Raw genomic sequence first — 19698 nt, forward strand, 5'->3', positions numbered from 1 at the left:
ACATCTGAAGATTTGAAAAGGTTTCCGCTCACTAAGCTGAAAGTGAACTTGACTGATAGTATTGCCTTTTTTCTTGCAAATCTTCAACAGATATTACTGTATTAATATTATTTATTAATAATTATTGTTATTATTAGCCCTTATTCCCTGACTGAAGAGAAAATACCTTCAAACATAAACAATTTACCAGGTGTTCTCATTAAAGATGATTACAGTTTCAGATCTGAGTGATCAAGAAACTTGAGCATTCAGACCAAATGTTCTCTCCTTTACTAAATGATGGTCCCTAAAATTTTATATACATTTGTTTGGTCTACCTGTGTGACCCTGCAGATCTGGCCTTTGTAAGGGGGGCAGTAGCAGGCTCCAGACAGAGGGCACTTCTCAACGGGGCGTCCACGGTACAGGGGAACGTAAGAGGCTGCGCAGAGGTCAAATGGATTGTGGGGGTCGTAGTTCAACTGGTGGGCGTCTGTCAAGTTCTTCTCACAGGCTGCCAAAATCTTGCGAGTCTAAAGAAGGAAATATTTTTGCAAAGGAGATGATGGCAAGAGAATGACACCAGCGAAATAAAGGCCATCTAATAAAGACAATTATAAAATAAAATTTAAAAAAGCTATGAGTGATGAACAACCAACCTGCTGTGCAACATCTGGCTTGGGCCCAAGTTCGAGGAGACGTCGTGCGAAGCCTGCAGCTGTCTTAAAGTTACGCAGTTTGAAGAAGAGGTTCAAAGCTGTGCGCAACACTAACACCATGTGGACTGGCTGGAGATTACAGTGGGTGAAGTAAGCAGCCATCTGCAAGGAAAACACAAACATTTTTTTGAACATTTTCATCATGCTTTGGTGATTTTTTTTGTGTGAATCAGTGAAAGCTTCATTGTGTTTTTTTTACCTCACACAACCTCTTCTGCTGTTCCAAAGTGTCTTTTGGCAGCTTCTTCCTCTCAGTCTCCATGGTCAGACCCACTATGTACTCTCTGCATATTGTAATCAGCTGCTGAGCCTAAAACACATACAACCCAGTTAAGTATCTGAGCACATATAAATGTGTATCAGCATGTCAACAAAATTAGTTTATCTGAAAGCCACAGGAGCCATGAGAATCATACAGGCAAGCTTATTAGGTCCATTACAAATGGATTTTAGAGATTAAACAGATCAGGTTCAAGGCATGCTTGTTGCTTACCTCTGCAATCTCCTGTTTGTTATCAACCACCAGCAGGGGTACAGACAGAAGGATGACTCTGAAGCGCTCAACGGCGTCCTCAAATCGTCCGGCTGTGGTCAGCTGGTAGCACTGCTGCAGGCGGGAGATGAGATCAGAGAGACGCAGGCCCACAGCAGGCAGCCCCTGCTTTGCCCCACAGTCCTGAGAAGAAAATCAAAGATAAAAAAAGTCATTTTCTATTTTGTGCAATCAATTAGAAACTATGAAGAAAAGGAGCAGATATATCAATAAAAAAATACATCCACCAAATAGACAGCCCTACCTTCCAGTTCCTTTGTGGGTGCCCACGCAGGCAGGGCAGGGACGGCAGCCCCAGGTAAGATGTGCGTCCTCTGGACAGAGTCTGCATGAAAAGCGACTTATAGGGGCCAAAGTCCACAACTCCAACCTGGTCGTGGAGCAGCTATGGTAGAAACAAGCAACAGTAATTAACCATTTATGCCTTCCTTTTTAAACGATGATATATGTTATCAAAGGGAACCAAAAATAAATAAACTGTGTTGGAAAACACTGTCAATATGAGCGGACCCTCATTGCAGTTTCAAAGGAGCCGGCCAGGATATGATCCACTGGCAGCTGGGAATTGTTGCACCACATCTGGGTTGGACTTGTGCCCTTGGTTGGTGGGACAAAGAAGCCGTCCTCTGTTCCTCCACCTGCACCAACTGGTACATCCTGTTGATTGGTGTAAAGATAGTATAAAGTACTCAGCTTTATGTTCTTTTCACATTTAATATGAGAATTTTTCTCTCTCTCACCAGCTCTGGAGGAAGATCCAGGTCTTCCTCAACATCCCATCCTCCTCCTTCCTCTTTCCCCAATCCTTCCTCTCCTAATCCTTCCGGAGCATCCACAAAGCCATCTGTGAAGAAGAGAGGGAAAGATACACATTTAATACTTTTAGGCTCAAGCAGTACACTGAAAGTTTGAAAAAAAGAAAAGAAAAAAAAAGAGAAAATGATTTGTTAAAATCAGTCGGAATTTACCTTCATCCAGCTGAAGCTCAGCATCATCTCCCCAGCCCTCGCCTCCTGAAGTATCCATGTCCAAGTCGGCAGCCATCTGACCAGCTTTCCCTACAACAGGTGAACAACAGGTGCCCATATTAAATCCCACATGTTTCTACAATTACTTCATCTTTGAATTCCTTTAAAAAAAAGCAACACTGTTGCATATTAGAAAGATATTTTAAAAAAAACAACAAAAAACAAACAAACAACCAGCTGTTTTAAAAGCAATCCAAGTCCAGGCAAAAAACTCAGCTCAGACCATGGACGTGAGTCTTTGGATATCTGGATCCAGATTGTATTGTGATATTTTCTTGAGATCATCAAAGGGATCTCAGTTTTTCTTATTTAAATCAGGTATGTATTTGCAAAGATATGTCAAACATTATCCTATCTAGCAATGCTAAAGAATCGTTCCAAATATTCATCAGCTGATCACTTTCAGGTTGGGCCAAGTTGCACCTCTAATAAGGTTTTGCTCCATATGCAACTTTTGACTAACCTGCTAACAAACAGACAAAACCCAACCAATCACATAACCTTGTTCGGAATTAAGTATTAAGTGTCTCCATTCTTGGTTCCATTTGAACAAAGCTAACATGGATGAAACTTTAAAGTATTATGTTCCTTTTCAGTCCATCGTGGCTCTTGACTTACCCTTTGCTGCAATAGCTCCCTCAAAGAAGCCCTTTGAGACGGTGAGCAGAGGCCAGTTAGTGTCTAGAGGGTTGATGGGTGGAGGTGGCTGCAGCAGCTGTGCATCAGGATCAACCTCTGGCACCTAAAAGTTACATAATAAACCATTTTTAAATTAAAATTAAGCAATAATTATGTTATTTATCAACATGAATTACTGTATTGTTAAAAAAAATACATATTAGGTTCACTGCTTCTGCATGTCATTGTTTCCCATAATTTGTGTAGGAAGAATGTTTTGTGAACACACCGTCTCCTTTTCTGGGTCAAACGTCTCTTTTAGTGCCTCAGCCTCTTCATCCAACCCGTGTGTGGCTGCAGTCAGGTAGGCCAGAGACTCTGCAAGCATGCACACAAACAATTTTGTATGATAACTTGTCATTTTACTGCCATAAAGGCTGGCAAACAAAATACGACAGAATATGAGTGAATGTTGACAAATTAACTCACTTTGTCCACAGTTCTTCAGTATTCTAACCCTTTCGCTGACGTCTCCCAGGTAGAGTGCTGCCTGGTAGTGACCGCTCATGTCCTTTCTGATCTCAGCTACACAAACAACACAGCCATTAGAAATACTGAAAGAGAGCATACACACCTTTGCAACATGTAACATAAAGAATAGACATCCTCACTCACCAATCTTCATCATCTTCCGTAGCTTGGCCAAGTTACCAGTGATGAGGTAGAGGAAGGTGAGCTTGTCAAAGTTCTTGGTCCTCTGATAGCACATTTCCACGACCTGGTGGTGACCCTGCAGCAGTGCTGCCTCACCCAGACGCTCCCAGCAGCTGCGCTCATCCAGGGCTTTGGCTGCCTCCAGAGCCACCTGGAAGTACAGAGATGAGATTTTTAATTTTGCAGACGGATCTCGGTCTCACTGTGATTTGATTAGAGCTCATCATGCACAAGACTTCCATCCTCATCTTAAAAAAATGATAGAATAGGTACAGCAGTCTTTGAGTACTGCTGCCAGCTCACCTCGATGTTCCCACACTCCAGAGCCAGGCTAAAGCGCGTCTTCTCATCTTTGACAAAGTGCAGTGCTACCTCGGGGTAGCCCTTCTTCTGCAGATAGGCAATGATGGACTGACCTACCAGTTTGGCATTGCGCACCATGTGGAGCACCTGAAGAGTAACAGGAATGACCTCAGAATTAGAAACCAAATGATTCCTGGCAAAAATGTAATGCTGTTTAATATGAAACTCAGATAATCACTGCACAGTTCTGGTGTTTAATCTCCTTAAATATACTCAGATTATCACTTCAAGGACACCACCCTTAAGAACCGACCTCATCATATTTGCGATTGACCAGGGCCAGTTTGAAGCGGTACTCTGTGGGGTCGATGGTGAGCACACGAGGCCTGCACTCCCTGTCCAGGCAATAAACGCTGTTGCCTCTCACGCGGGTCACATAGATGGGCAGGTCCAGGGTCCTGATGATGCCATGATCACTACAGGAACACAAAGAATATCCTAAGTTAGACATTTTACACTGGACTGATGCTTTCTAACTGTGAAAGATTTGAGCTTTTCTGTCCAGAGAATTTAAAACAAAGTTACAGATTTGAGCAAAAACAAAGCTCCAACTATTCTAAGTCACTGCTGTGCTTATTTTAAAAGACATCTGGGAGCACAACACTATCAAAGAAAACAAGCACTAAGTCAACATTTTAGCTCACAACTTTCTCAGTGACAGCTTATTTTGTTGAAGCTCTACAGGTCTGTGTTAAGAAGTTTCTCTCCCCAGAGACTTGTGCCTGTGGGAATGAATTAACACTGCCTTTTCTAAGCAGCACATACCCAGATGTGAGGGCATATTTGATGTGGTTGGAAGTGGTGTAGATAAAGACTCCGCTCTCATCCCAGGCTCCACTCTTCACTCTGATGTTCTCGTGAATGTTGCACAGACTTTCCAGCTTACGGTTGCAGATCATAATTGCTGAAGGGAAGGGAAGAAAAAAAAAAAAAAAAAAGAGAAAAATCAGATTTAGAGCTTCCTTTGAGAACCAGCAGAGAAAACTTTCAGGTTTGAATATTTGTTGGTCAAATCTGCAGATATTCATCTCATCCACTCACCGTGTTTAGCCAGCAGAGCCACGTGGCTGGTGTCTGCGCTCCACACCACGTACTTGACCTTGGAGATTTTCACGGTGGCCAAGGAGCGTTTCTGCTGCACGTCAAACAGCGTGACGCCGTCGGCATCACGCAGCAGCAGTGAGCCTGTCCCGGCGTAGAAGATCTCCTCACAGCTCGGCACCTGGACTTTCTTCACAATTTCATTCTTCAGATTTTTAATCAGCAGCTGCAATGGCGAAATGAAGAAAGCACTGTGATGAATAATTACAGATTAGGACAAAAAGCAAAGTAAAAAGTTTTCTTCAAATATTTGCAGGCTTCACAAGTCACATAATGGACTCTTGATTGTTTCATTCGGAGATTAACGTGCCAGACTGCCTTTGATCGATCATTTGTAAAGAACAAATGATTTACTGATCAACACTTTCAGTTCTTTTTATAGAATTAACCAACTTTTCATAAAATCTTTTAAGAAGGGATTTCCTATACATTTCACTGCTTTGTAAACTTTCATATGCACTTACAGAGTGCATACGGTCCAACACAGCAAATCTGTTCCTGGCCACCCAAACGGCTGTCAGACCAGAAGACCTTTTCCCCTCCGGTGCTGGAATTTAAAAAGAAAACGCAGCCTCTTGTTACTTCATTCAAGGAGATACAAACTGGAGGCATATAACATTCAATAAGTAAAGGGAAAAAAAAACAAATGTTTTTAGAGTGTGAGAAAAAACATAATTAAACTGTTGTTGTTTTTTGGTGGTGGTGGTTGGTGGTTTTTTTTACCATCGGGGTTCTGAGAGTCACTTTCTTTGGGAATTGAGTACAGGTCATAGGTGCTGTTCTCCAGGTTGGTTGCTCTCTGCAGGAGGTAAAGAGCATTTCGATAAACAGATGCGAACCAACACACTTAACTGAGCAGTAAGAGATTAATGTGTGCGAGTGCATTTTCACTGAGAGATACTTACAGTGCAGAGCAGGACAGCATTCTCAGCGGGATTATAAGACATGCTGAACACTGGGAACTTAGACCCACTAAGTTAAGGAGAAGGTAAAACAGGTAAAATTGTTGTTTTAAACTAGACAGATTTTCATTTAAAAACAAAAATCAAAAAACCCACGAACGACAAAAACAAGCACTAGCCCATAATTTCTTAGACCAATTTCTTTTTGGTCTAAGAAAGGAATTCTAAGAAATTGCACTCAAAATGCTATCTCATGCACACCACACCTACCTGCGCAGCTGCATAACAGCCGTGTCTTTGCTGCTGTTGAAGTCCAGCTGGCGGAGGAAGCGATCCTTGACGTAGTAAAGCATGTTGCCATGTACGGCGTAGGCTGGACGTTCACGCTCCAGCTTGAACACAATCATACCACTGTCATGACCTTAAGGACACAAAACAAACCATCCGTCAGTGCAAATTTCACACGTGCACACTGTATTTTTTCCCCTCCTCAGGAAATACATGACATTTCCTGTTATTAGGCCATGTGAACTTGTGAACCATTAAAATCTTTTTTTTATTTTTTTATTTTTTTATTTTCCCTGATATGCAAAGGATCAGCTTCAAAACTAACCAAACAACTACTTTGCAAATTGATGTTTGAACTGTTAATGTTCCTGTTTTGATCAGATCACTGTCAGCACTTACCTGCAGCAAACAGGTTGAGGTTTGGGTGGGCACCCAGCACCCAGAAGCGGTCGTGATCACGGCGGAAGGTCTGTACTCCGGTCCTTTTGGACATGTCCCACACCCGGATGCTCTTGTCCTCAGAGTTGGACAGAATGAGCTCCTGGCGTGGGTGGAAGATGGCACAAGACACGTTGTTGTAGTGCCCACGGCATGTATCGAGCTCCCATGCCTTGGACTCTGAACACAGGTGGGGGGAAAAAACAAAAAAAAAGGAGAGATAATTAAAGACAAAAAAGAAGCAGAAACATTTACAGCAGGAAACAATTAGTGAAGTAGTCAGCTTGATGAAATACCTACTTCTTGGCACATAACAGAAAAGTCAGGGGTTTTAGCTTCTGTGAACATCAACTTCTAACACTCATGTCAAGTCACTCACCATTCATCCTCCAGATCTTCACCTGCCTGTCATCAGCTCCAGACACAATGAGAGGCATGGTGGGGTGGAAGGCTGCCCAGTTGACCCCACGATCGTGACCCTGAACATAAACATAAGCTCAAGTCACACAAACAGCTGTCATAGCACGGCATCATTCTATATGAAACTAAACTGTGTTACTCTCCGTGAAGCCATTATAGTACCATTAAATAATTAATATATCACACAGAAACCATAAAATAGTACATTAAAACAAAACCCAAGCAATGTAGTTTTATTACCTATAACTGAATATTTCTGACCTTAAGTCGTAATCACATACCCCTAAAACAAAACAAAACAAACAAACAAAAAAAAAAAACCAAACAACCCACAGATTCAACTGCCAGCTCGGGCTAAAAGCTGGTGTTTTCCACAGACAGAACTGCATCATGGACTTTTTTGATGATTTGAAGAAACCTCATTAATGCTAATCATTAAAAAACAAACAAACAAACAGGAAATCCAAACAATATGTGAGCGGAAGACTACAAACTGAAATTTCCTTGTAATGAGATACCAGGAACATATGAAGGCTCCCTCACTGGTAACCTTTAAAGGCTGATTCACTCACATGACCACAACGTTTACAAAAGCTACAAAGTTGCTTCTCACCTCGAGGACGTGTTTAACAACAGCATCAGAGGCACCAAACAAATCAACACCAGAGATGCCGCGCACCTCCGTCTCCACAGCACCTGGAGACAGGTTCTTCTTCCTCAAACCTGGAACCATCAGAGAGCACCGCGTGCAAAGGGGGGAGCCATAACCAAATTAGACAGGGCACAATAGAGGATCGGAACATGGGAAAAACAAGATACACATTATTTAGATATCAAATTTGGAGAATCATCATTAGAGAAGAGAGGCCACTAAAGGGGGGTTTAAAAAAAATAGAGCGCACTTTTGTACTACTGAACACACACACAGGTTTGAAACACACCAACACAATCTCTGCTTTCTCATTGACTGCCAGCTTGAGTCTGGAAACAATCATTCCTGCAACAGTGCTTTGATTGGTTTAGTTAATCATCAGATTACAGAAGAAACCGGAGTCACTTGTGATTTGGATGGATAGCAGAGCAAGGTAGCTGATTATTTCAGAGACTCAGCAAGATCAGGAAATGAAAAAAAGATGGAGAAAACACAGCTTGTATTCATGATTCTTGCCTGTTAAAACAATGTGGTGAGCAGATAGTACAACAGCACAGAGAGAGATGACACGGGAAACAGAAATGACACTAGGAACCCATGTGCAGGTGTGGATGTTTCCAGGGAGAGCATGGGATAAGGAGGACACAGGGAGTGCGTGGACTTGGCTGATGGAGGTGGAGTGGGTGGTAGCTAGCATTGTAAAGATGAGCCTCGATGGGGCGTTGAGTATCAGGACTATGAGTCTTGGAGTTTGCTTTCTTAAAGGCTCATGCACATTTCAGTCACAATGTTTAAATGACGTGCAGTTAGTATAGTCTGAAATGCCACAATTACTGGTTAGGAATGAGGATGGCAACAATAAGTTGCAATGACTACAGGAAATATAAACCTGTAGTATATTTCATGTTATTTTTTTAATAGTAGAGCCAGTCGTGCAAATGTCATAGGTCATATAGAAATATGGGACAGCCAGAAAGTTTAAGTGTATAAAAAAGATTAACTCTTTTTTAACCAATTAATGTTTTTTGGATGCAAAAGCAGTATGGATTTTCTATATTGTGAGTATGAGTGCAAAGTGACCCCCTTAAAGCTAAACTTTAAACTTACTATGTATTTATCATAAAAAAAAATGAAAACACATGCTGCAGTTAAGTCATGTGATAGACAAGTTAGAAAAAAAAAAAAGTACAAATGGATGCAACCATGCTCAAGTTAAATGACATAAACCCAGGATTGGTGAATGTTAGAACTTATGCATGTTCACATGAAAGGAAGTGAAAGCAAATGAATGCAGTTAATCTAAAGACAAGAAACAGGAGAAAGAAAAATGACAAGATTTTTACAGCATGCACAGGCACAGAAACACCTCTCCAATTATCCATATATGTGGATTTTATCCTTTCACTGTGTATCTAACCCAGAGGTGGGCAACTCCAGGCCTCGAGGGCCGGTGTCCCTGCAGGTTTTAGATGTGTCCTTGAACCAACACAGCGGATTTAAATGGATAAATTAGCTCCTCACCATGACCTGAAGTTCTCCAGAGGCCTGGTAACGAACTAATCATGTGATACAGGTGTGTTGACCCAAGGTGATACAGGTGTGTTGACCCAAGGTGAGATCTAAAACCTGCAGGACACCGGCCCTCTGGGCCTGAAATTGCCCACCCCTGATCTAACCTGTAAGGCTTTTCTCCTTTCAGAGCTTTTATTTACAGTGTTGTATTAAAAAAAAAAAAAAAATAGCACACCATAAATTTGTTCCACTGCATCTAACTCTCTTACCATCTATCAAAAGAGAGGTGTTTCTGCAAACAGCCCACAGAGTTTTATCCTCTACAAGTTAGAGGAAGAAGAGGTTTAGGACTTCACTTCAGTCCTGCTCCTGTTTTCTTCCTCCTCATCTGTACCACTCTGCTCCCAACCCCTCCCCCAAAACCCAGCCCGCTGTCCTCTGGTCTGCCATCCCCAGGCCCTCACCGGAGATATCCCACACTCGCACAGTCTGGTCCAAACTGCCCGACACCACCAGGTCCTCAGATGGGTGGAACTGGGCACACATCACGTAGTGATTATGGCCAGTCAGCACACTGCAGAGAAGAAAGAAATAGGAAACATAAGAAATCAGGGCAGACCATTCATTTTCATTATCGTAAATTTTAACAATTTTCATTCTTCTGTTTATTTAAAATCTCAATTAAACATCCTAACTATGTGCAAGTTGTGAGAAACAACAGTTTAAACTTTACACAGTGTCTTACCAGACACACGTCCTGGACTGCCAGTTCCAAATGCGAATCGTCTGATCATCTGAAGCACTCAGAATCCAGGGGTACTCCTACAGGCAAGGTGACAATTAATGTAATAACTTAAGTCTAAATTGTTCTAACATAAATTACAAAAACACCCCAAAAAACCCAGAAAGAAGTACTAATCCAGTGGGGTGACAATATAAAGGAAAACCCCTTAAAGACAGTGTTTACCATAATATGTAGTACTGTACTGAATCCCAGCTTTAGTGTTGTTTACATTTGCACAGTGCTCCACCATCACAAATACAACTAATGATTTCTATCTTGGACTTGGAGACAACATATCTTAAATGATAGGCTAAGATCTGGTGACTGGAAAAGCCATAACATACAAGTTGCATAATTTAATCTAATCCAGATTGGTGGAGGCCATTCTGGAAGAGAGCACTTCACAGGATAAAAGGTGGTAATTTTGTATACCTCCATTGATTTAGACAAGTAGTTCAAAATATGAGAGTCACTGCGGGAGTCAAAGGTTCAAGGTTTTCCTTTAATTTGTCACTTGTCCATTTTCTATGTTAAAACGGCAGGACAACTCACATGGTGAAAGAAGGTGGTTCTGATGTAGTCAAGATGCCCAAGGAGGGTGAAGAGACAGCGCCTCAGCTTGTAGTTCCACACCTGTACACAACAAGAATATTTACTCAGCTCTCACCTAGGTTTCATATTACAGTAGTGCATTAAGACATGGCAGCACCTTTGACGTTTAGGCAAAATATTAGAAATCCTGAGTATGAGATACTGCCTCAAACCAAATAAATACAAAAATAAGCACTTGAACAACATTTATCCAGCTTCATGACATTTAATGAGAGTCTTGATGCCACAGCAGTCCCACCTTGATTTTGTAGTCATCTCCTCCAGACACAAACAGTGGCTGCTGCTTGTGGAAATCAATCCCTCTTACAGGCCCTGATGTGAGATACCACATTAAAATCACACCTCATTTCCATTAATAACACAGTTTGTAAGCTAAAGCAGCGTACTCCAGCGAAAACACCGTCTTACCGTCATGCTCATCGAATTTGTCAATAAGTGTACACATCCGATAGTCCCACAGCTGGATGACTCCGTTGTGCAAACTTGCAAGAACCCACGGCCGTTTGGGATGGAAGCTCAGGCCTGAAATGTAAAACAGCTCATCAGAGCTCTTACAGAAGAGGCTATTACACTTCAGACGACCAGCATCATCCTAATTTACAGCGGCTTTTTAAACATGCAAAGTGATGTTAGCCGGACAGCTAAGGACACGTCCAACTACTGTCCATTTATCGCTACATCTGAATAAGACATAATAAAGACAAATTAGTTACAGACAGTCGGAGAAAAAATCTATTTAAAAACAAGAATAAAGAGAGAATTCTGGCTGAATAATCAACCGAGGACGATAACGTCAACTAGCTAACGTTAGCTTCTTTGCTAATAAGTAGCTAGCAGACTCTTACCTTTGACACGGGCCGACTTCGTTTCAAATTTTGTTAACATCGTTACTGGTGAACCGCAAAGCTCTTCTTTTTAATGCTGAGACAAAACTCAGTCAGAGCAAATAATTAAAAAGGACGAAACTTTGCAGATTGGTTGAATCAAGCGGCCTGACCACCTTCGCCCATTTAGTTGATTCTCCTTTTTCCTGACACGTAGTCCGTTTTGTCTTCCGGTTTTGAACAATAAAGTTTTGCGACGAAAATCTGACGCAGAAAGTTCCACGGCAGCGGCGCGTAGAAATGTAACCCATAGACAAGACATCCGCGACTAAATGCCGTCATAACAAATCTAATCTGTAAATTGCTAAGCACTTCCTAGACGTACGAAATAAGTATACGGACTCGGATAAAGAGTCATTAGCTTCTTTAATAAAGCGGTAAAAATCTAAGAGACAAAGCGGTTATTCTTTAAAATGTCAATGTCATGAACTCGCAAATTGTATGAGATTAAAGTGACAAATTTACAATTAAAAGAACTTAATACGTATTGATCAATAAATTGATTTGTTTTCTTCCTAAACAATTATAAAATTCCTTATTTCTAAAACCGACTGCAAGTAATAATTTGATGACGTCATCTGCTGCAGACACGATACGTGGCACGCGGGGGCGCCTGTAGTGTGAAGTAATGCATTTCCACTGGATTACAAAAAACCCCCAAAAAGCAAAAAAAAAAATCAATAATCTAGGATTGCTACGAAAAGAAAGTGGACTTCTACACATTTTTTCCTTTTTAAACGTCTCAAAATACAGTTGTGATCAGAAGTTTACACACACTTATTCATAGGCATGAATATCGTGATAATTTGGGGCTTTTAGTGATTTCTTCGACCTGTTCTTTTTCCAGGTTTGGCTGATAGGACATCATACATCTTTAATGACTTTAAAAAACAGTCAGAATAATTCTTACTGGATATTTGACAACTCTTATTGTCAGACTTGGTAGAATTCATTTATAGTGACTGGTTTCATAATCATAGTCTACAGATTTTGAGGTCAGGGCTTTGAGAAGGCCATTCCACTGTCCTGTTGGAAGATCAAACCATGTTTCAAGTTTCAAATGTGTAGCTGCTGATTTGAGGTAACATTAAAGAATTTAGAAGTAATTCTCTTTCTTCATTTTTCCATCCACTTTGTCCAGTGTACTCATACCATTAGCAGCAAAAAGCCCCAGAATATGATACTATGATACTACTTTTGTCATGTTAAAGACATTGTGAAAGAAGCCATTAAAAGCCCCAAATTACAGTGACATGTTCAAAATGAGTGTATATGAATTTATAATTTATTTATTATTCATTACTTGAGGATTTAAATTTGAAAAATCCTTTTACTTCATTTACTGCAGATTTTCTCCAGTAATGCAGCATATTTTATAAAAGGACCACAGCTTTAGGATCATGACTACCGCATACACGAACTGAAGTGCAGTAAGCTTACAGTAAAACTGGTCTCTGAATGCAGTTGATTATGACACAATATTTCTACTCATGTTCCATAAGCAGTATGAAAGAAATAATGACAAAAATCACACCGGGAACAATTGCAGTATATCATTAGTTTTATTTTATATATTTACAGAAGAATAGTGTCAAAAAGGTTTTATTATCATCATTCTTTTTATTATTTTTAACGGTGCTGTGGGAAACATTTGCATCGGCCCTGAGAGTTGAGTCCCACCCCACACTGGGATGAAACCACAGGTCTCTGTGAACCTCTGCAGCAGAACTCCCCTCAGCTGATGTAAATCGCATCTCTTCTCAGCGCATGGCTGACTGATTCCTTTCACAGAACCCTTTATTATACAGTCACTGATGGGCTGGTGCTCGTGTGATATCTAGATCTCTCTCTACAGTTACAGAAGTCAACTGTTGTCCGCTACACAAACCCGACAGCCACTGCCAGAAAGTGCCAACATCAGGTTGTTGATGTCTTACCCAATAGCGCATCTCCATGATTTAGTCACCTCTTTCTCTCTCCCTTTTATGTAACACAATGTGATGTTTACTACACTGTCTGTCGCCTTCTCTGGAACAAACATGACGCACTTTTATAGGGTTTATTTTCATGCCCTCAGGTGATTATTGTTCCCCAGCGGGGACCCCACACCAAAGGAAAACACCATTTTGCACATTGAAAACACTGGGAATCACAGGGAAGCACTTTGCACAGTAACTCTACACTATAATGATCACTTCAACCACAGCAAAGGCATCCAGGAATCATCAATCACTTCAAATCAATATTTTGGAATGAGGAATAGCGAATAGTCTTATTAAATTAGCTGGCTTAGTTTTAAGAAGTAAAGGAAATCTCTTATGAGAGCTCCACTCCTCTTTAGTTGTTTTAGTCTTTTAAATAACTAACAAATGTACACATTTTTCATAGTTTTCTAGCATGTTAACCATAAACTTTCTAAATTAAAGCTTTTATCTTAAGTGAAATGTTAGAAAACAATCACTTGGTGCCAACTAGGGATGTTATTGCAAATTCACACCATTTTAAAGCCGATCGTAGCTGAATAATAGATGAAATTTCACGTTCTAATGAAACCTAAAAACAACAACTTAAAGTCACTTTGAAAAGGCACCGTTTATACCCGTGAAGTGCTTTGATGTAAATTACCATAAGGTTGAACAGTATGTAAAAACAACACTGCTAAAATTAAAGAGTGAAGGAATTGTGGCAGCTGCTAATGAAAAGATGTCCAAATGTTCTTAGTTGTACCTTCTGTGATTTTTATGGAGAAGAATGTGTGTTTGTTGTTTGCGATTCCTTATGTTGCTTCTGTTTCCACACACTTTACTCTTTAGGGGGGAGAGCAGTGATGACGGATTAGTCACACTCCTGCCTGACATTTGCTTCTCATTCTGTCCCTCTCCCCCGCTGCTGACACACACAGCGACCCTTCGGCTCAAGTGCTTCAGATGGACACCACCACTCCCCTCATCACATGATGGAGCACTGCTCGGCTGACCCGGCCCCGGGGCCCCCAGGAAGATTGAGAGAGTCCATGTCAAAGTTAAAGCCAGGAGGCTGGAGAGGAAGAAAAAAAAGAGGAAGAGGCCGATAAATATTTGTGCTCATTTCAAATCACATAAAATTCAGATTAAAACATCAACCGCAGTTCTGTTATGAAAGGGACAATCAAATGACAGCACATTTTCTTTCCCTGAAATCTTAGTGAGGTCAAACACACAATGGTGTTTTTACTTACCGCATCACCTGCTAGCTCTTTAGGTGGTTGTCCAAGGTCTTGCAGCTGTTGGTAAAAGAAACAGGATGAGTTACCAGTTTCACTCTACACATAAACTGCTTTTTTATGAGATAAGAGATAGTGCTGCATCACCTTTTGCATCAGGTCCATGATCCTCTCAAATGTGCTCTCTTTATCTGCTGCACCCTCTCCCTCTCTCTCAAAGAGCTTACAGATGTCTCCCATGATTTTGGCCTGCTGCTCATAGCGCTGGTAATCCTCTGGACTAAGGCTCGGTTTGTTGGTTTCCAGCCACTCTGGGTACTGCAAGAATGAAGTAGAGTTAATACAAATACTGAATGGGACACTGCAGAATATAATGTCTGCTATAAAACCAAAGGCACACCTTAGTAGTGATTTCCTTCAGAGATGGATAAAGAACCTCCTTAGAGAGAAGATTCTGCATGATAGACTGCATGATGGGCAGGATGTTTCCATCATCACCACCTCCTTCACCCTCCTCCAACCCTAAGCCTTCTAGTGCTTTGACAAGATCATCTCCAGCTAGTCCCGAAGACTGCAAAAAAACAATCAGACTATGAAGTTGCTCTCATTTGCAAAAACCTTCATTATATTTGCTCAATTTCAGCTTGACCCACCTTCAGGTTGTCTGCATTCTTGGCCAGCCCCTGAAGGGTTTCTTTTAGACAGCAAGTGAATTCTTGTTGGGAGGCAGTGTCAGTACCTGCTCAGAATAAACAGAGTATTTTGTGTAAACTAACAAGCCAAAATAGGCAGAAGACTAGAAGTAAACTATAGTCAACACAAGCCTATATCTTACCAACTTTTCCCGCAGCCTCTGATAGCTTTTGAAAGTGTTGGAGAAGCTCCGGCTCCTCCTGAGCCAGCTCCGTCATGGCCTTCTCCCACTCCTCCTTAGCTTGGGCAGCCATGTCCCCTTCAAAGAGAGTCTCGAAGAGCTTACAGTCCTCAAGCAAAGGGGGCTGAGACAGGCAAAGAAGAGAAAACAAACAAAATCCCTTATATAGAAATAAGGAAAAACAGAGGAAAATGTTCTTCTTTTCAGTGCATCTGAATTGAAACAGTTTTGTTTTTTTATTCTAGACCCGACTCTAGCTTACAATGTTTTAAACTTGACATAAACCTGCAGCAGTCTTGCTTCCTAATAGTAAAAGAACCAACATTTGAAAGCTCAAAACTAAAATAACACTGACACTTTCTAGTTGCAGTTTTGGATAGAAAATTAACAGAAAAAGACAAAAGCACTGCTTTATCAGTCAAATATTGCCATCTGCAAATACTGATATTTACTGATATCAGGAAATAAGAAAATTGCGATGTTTATCTGTTGTGTGACTTCAGTTTTTTGGTGGTGAAATGTTAAAAAAGTGATGAAGGACTGAAAAGACTTCAAATCGTGTCAGTTATTTCTTAAAATCAACATGTCCTAGATTCCCTAACATTAGGGGTAATAAATTAAAAAAAAATGAAAATGTATTGGCATTCACTATAAGCCAAACTTTCATTGAAAAATTTGCCACCGTGACACCACCGTGGTTGGACTCAACTCTGATGGAGATGAGACAGCGTACAGGACGGATGTAGAGAACTTGTCCCTCTGGTGCTTAGAAAATAACCTGAAGCTGAACGTCCTTAAATCAAAAGAACTCATAATGGACTTCAGGAGGCACAGACAGGTCCATTCCCCTCTCATTAGAAATGGAGAACGGGTGGAATCTGTCTCCACCTTCAGGTTTCTGGGCACCCACATCTCAGCTGATCTCACCTGGACCCCACAACACCATCGCCCCGGTAAAGAAGGCCCAGCAGCGGCAGCACTTCCTCTGTGTCCTGAGGCAGAATAATTTGAACCGGAAGCTGCTGCTGGCCTTCCATTCCATTCTAAATATTATATTCTATTCTAAATGATTTCGCAAGCACCTTTTGTGCACCACTGCTGGCTGAGGACGAAGCGGCTGCAGGGTCGGGGGCTGGAGGGGCGGGCGCCTTGTCAAAATCATCCAACGCACCTGAAAGAAAGCGATGATATTAAAACCAATTCACTCAAAATGCTTTTAATGGTTTCATACTCACTGACAAATAATTATCCAGTTATTCCATTGCTATGGGATAACTGGATAACATATAATGCTGCAGCAATTTTTCTGAACTTTAAAATAGTCATTCTTGTTTTTAATCAACTCATTCTGTGTTCAAAATTTAAAAAAAATTCATTATCAAAGAAATGAGCAAAAACATAATATATTCACATTTTAAAACACGAAAGCAGTGATTTTTTTTTTTTTAAACTAACCAATTAATCAACAATCACTTCATTCTTCAAACACCAATTCTGGCCTTTAATTAGGAAAACAACAACCTGCTAAAGTTTAAACTGAGCATAAGAGTGGCAAAGACAGGTTATTTAAATAACTTAGAATATGGAATGGTTGTTCTGAAACTGCTGATTTACTGGGCTGTTCCCACACAACCATCACTGGGGTTTACAGAGAATGGTGTGAAAAGAGAAAAGATCCAGTGAGCAGCAGTTCTCTGGGTGAAAATGTCATGTTGATGTCAGAGGTCAGAGAATAGCCAGGAAGCTTCGAGCTGACAGGAAGGCAACATTAACTTAAATAACCACTCAATGCAACCAGTCAACATACAAAATATGCAAAATACATCAAACTTTGAAGTACATGGGCTATAGGGGCATAAGACAACGCCAGGTGAAATTCCTGCCAACGAAGAACTAATTTGAACATTAGAAGATTAGAAAAGGTTTGACTGGTCTGATAAGTCTTGATTTCTGCTGGAACATTTGGATGGAAGGGTCAGAATTTGGTGTACATAACACAATAATATGTTGTCTTATATAAGACAAACGATGACTTTAAACTGAAGGAAAAACATATAAAGCGGTTTGAAGATTTTTAGCCCTTTTCTGATTGTTTTATTATTGTTATGAATGTCTTTTATATTGAAAACCTACTGTTGAGAAAGTAAAACTGTAGATGATTTAGCCTTTATACATATTTGGAAAAATAAAACTGTTTAAATCCTAAGCTGGCTTGTTTTGAAAATTTGCCTTGAACAAAATATGTAGTTAAGGAAACTGACTCCGTGTTCTGTGCAGATACACGATGAAGGGCACAAACTGAACCCGGATAAAGTTATCTGACAGCAGAGACATTAAGCGATTCGTGCTGACGTTTCTTCTTGGACATTACTCCTGCAGACCCCGGCAGGAGCACCTGACGTTGAGCTAAGCCCTGACACGATGAAAGCACAACAACAACAAAAAAAAGGACACAGCGACACCACGAAGCTGCACGAAAACCCCACTGCTGTGTTCAGAAATACACACACTGATAAAATATTAATGCCGACTCTTACTGTCCAATAATTCGTCCAGCTCTGCATCGTGCCCATCGGACGACCCTCCTGGTCCTGACGCCATGATGTTGCCTTCACCAACCCAGCGCGGAAACTGCCGCTTCTGCTGTAAAAATGTCGCAAACACCTCTACGTCACTCCTCCCACGAGCGCCGCCTCGTGGCCGGTTAAATAGTTTACTCTGGAGCAAAGTGTTGTTTAGTGTTCTGGAAAACACGCACACAAAAGCACAAATGTTTACATGATACTTCCTGTATTTTATTTGTGTTTGTATTAGAATTTATGTGAGTTTTTAAATGTTTTCTATTTAATTGTGTTCCCCTCCTTTTTGTCATTATCCCAGCTTCACCTCATTGATCTTATTTGTCCATTGATCTTACAATGGACAAATTCTGTATCTGTAAATGTATACTCATTGATAAGAAACCACACTGATCTGTACATTTAGTCAGTTTAAAACTCGCACATATTAAACTACAGTTGTTTTATTTGAGAGTTCTGATAGAGAAGTATAGAGAAGATTAGAAGGACTTGGACTGTGAATCTAGCCAAAGTGTGTGATAGAATGAAGTCAGGAGTGGCAGAGAAGTGTGAGGGCGGTGCGGGACACGTGTGAGGACAGTGAGACAGTGGTGATGTATGCAGTTTAATTGATAGATGGGTTCAAGGTGGACAGGTTGGCAGATGAGGTCAGCCTGGAGTCTCTGTGGAGTCGACGTTGGTGGCTCATATTGTGATCTATATTGAGAGCAGGCAGCAGGTGGAAGAGAGCCTGGAGAGATGGAGGTTTGCAATGGAAAGAAGAAGAATGAAAATACGTAAAAGGCAAGATAGATTACATGTGTTTGAATGAGAGGGAGACAGGTGTAAGAGTGAAGCTGCAAGAAGCGGTGATAGTAAAGGTAGTTGATTTTAAATACGTTGCGTAAACCATCCAAAGTAATGGATGGTGCACACGAGAGGTGAAGAAGAGAGTGCAGGCAGAGAGGAGTGGGTGCAGCCAAGTATCAGGGGTGATGTATGATAGAAGGCCAGCAGCCAGAGTGAAATACAATTTTAAGGCTTACAAGATGGCCTGCTATGATGCCATCTTAGAGATCATGGCGCCATCACTGGAAATGGTTACATCAGAGGGGCAGCTCAGGTTGAATGGCTTGGAGACAAAGTTAGTAAGGAAAGGCTGAAATGGCTGGATCATGCAAAGAAGATGGATAGTAGATATACTGATATGCATACATTTGACAAAGGGTGTTGAAGATGGAGCTGCCAGACAGAAAGATTTATCAAGACATCACATATTTGCAAAAATGCGCCGAAGTTTTTGGAGACGTCCATTTTTTGTCATGCTTTGTGGCAGCTTTTGAACATCTGTGACATCTATTAATGTCAAATCTAGCCTTTATTTAACAACATAAGCAAACTCTATGTTACAATAATTGCACAGCCATTAAGGATCAAATCAGTTTCTGAAAAATGTTCTGTTTTTTCTCCCTCTGCTTGCTTCTTACTGTCTTTGAG

The 19698-nt window shown here is 40.9% G+C and overlaps 2 protein-coding genes across 2 annotated transcripts; both read right to left on the reverse strand.

Annotated features, from left to right (window-relative positions):
* Positions 1 to 257: 257 nt before the first annotated feature.
* copa (COPI coat complex subunit alpha) lies at positions 258 to 11750 on the reverse strand. The gene is made up of 29 exons (XM_005728973.2): positions 11529 to 11750; positions 11092 to 11205; positions 10922 to 10995; positions 10624 to 10704; positions 10033 to 10109; positions 9752 to 9861; positions 7737 to 7846; positions 7083 to 7182; positions 6665 to 6883; positions 6248 to 6398; positions 5981 to 6047; positions 5799 to 5874; positions 5540 to 5622; positions 5016 to 5241; positions 4740 to 4878; positions 4228 to 4390; positions 3915 to 4061; positions 3573 to 3762; positions 3387 to 3482; positions 3187 to 3275; positions 2898 to 3021; positions 2220 to 2309; positions 1992 to 2095; positions 1762 to 1908; positions 1496 to 1636; positions 1192 to 1374; positions 898 to 1008; positions 639 to 800; positions 258 to 512 (listed from the first exon to the last, which is right to left on the reverse strand). The coding sequence occupies exons 1-29, from the start codon at positions 11566 to 11568 to the stop codon at positions 273 to 275; spliced, it is 3654 nt and encodes a 1217-aa protein (XP_005729030.1). The 5' UTR covers positions 11569 to 11750; the 3' UTR covers positions 258 to 272.
* Positions 11751 to 13110: 1360 nt separating this feature from the next.
* Positions 13111 to 18293, reverse strand: pex19 (peroxisomal biogenesis factor 19). Its single transcript, XM_005728974.2, has 8 exons — positions 18181 to 18293; positions 16726 to 16814; positions 15605 to 15767; positions 15423 to 15508; positions 15170 to 15340; positions 14917 to 15087; positions 14785 to 14829; positions 13111 to 14603 (listed from the first exon to the last, which is right to left on the reverse strand). The coding sequence occupies exons 1-8, from the start codon at positions 18242 to 18244 to the stop codon at positions 14517 to 14519; spliced, it is 876 nt and encodes a 291-aa protein (XP_005729031.1). The 5' UTR covers positions 18245 to 18293; the 3' UTR covers positions 13111 to 14516.
* Between the last annotated feature and the right edge of the window lie 1405 nt (positions 18294 to 19698).

Source organism: Pundamilia nyererei, unplaced genomic scaffold, assembly GCF_000239375.1.
Source record: "Pundamilia nyererei isolate P.nyererei 1_Seehausen unplaced genomic scaffold, PunNye1.0 scaffold00031, whole genome shotgun sequence".
NCBI lineage: Eukaryota > Metazoa > Chordata > Actinopteri > Cichliformes > Cichlidae > Pundamilia > Pundamilia nyererei.

Coding starts and splice junctions, on each gene's coding strand:
- copa (XM_005728973.2), bottom strand. CDS start 11,568: ATGTTAACAAAATTTGAAACGAAGTCGGCCCGTGTCAAAG. Junction 3,763..3,914: donor TGGAGTGTGGGAACATCGAG/GTGAGCTGGCAG, acceptor CTGTACTTCCAG/GTGGCTCTGGAGGCAGCCAA. Junction 3,022..3,186: donor TTGACCCAGAAAAGGAGACG/GTGTGTTCACAA, acceptor TGTAACTTTTAG/GTGCCAGAGGTTGATCCTGA.
- pex19 (XM_005728974.2), bottom strand. CDS start 18,244: ATGGCGTCAGGACCAGGAGGGTCGTCCGATGGGCACGATGCAGAGCTG. Junction 15,768..16,725: donor CCAGCAGTGGTGCACAAAAG/GTGCTTGCGAAA, acceptor TGCCTGTCTCAG/CCCCCTTTGCTTGAGGACTG. Junction 14,830..14,916: donor TCATGGACCTGATGCAAAAG/GTGATGCAGCAC, acceptor TTTTACCAACAG/CTGCAAGACCTTGGACAACC.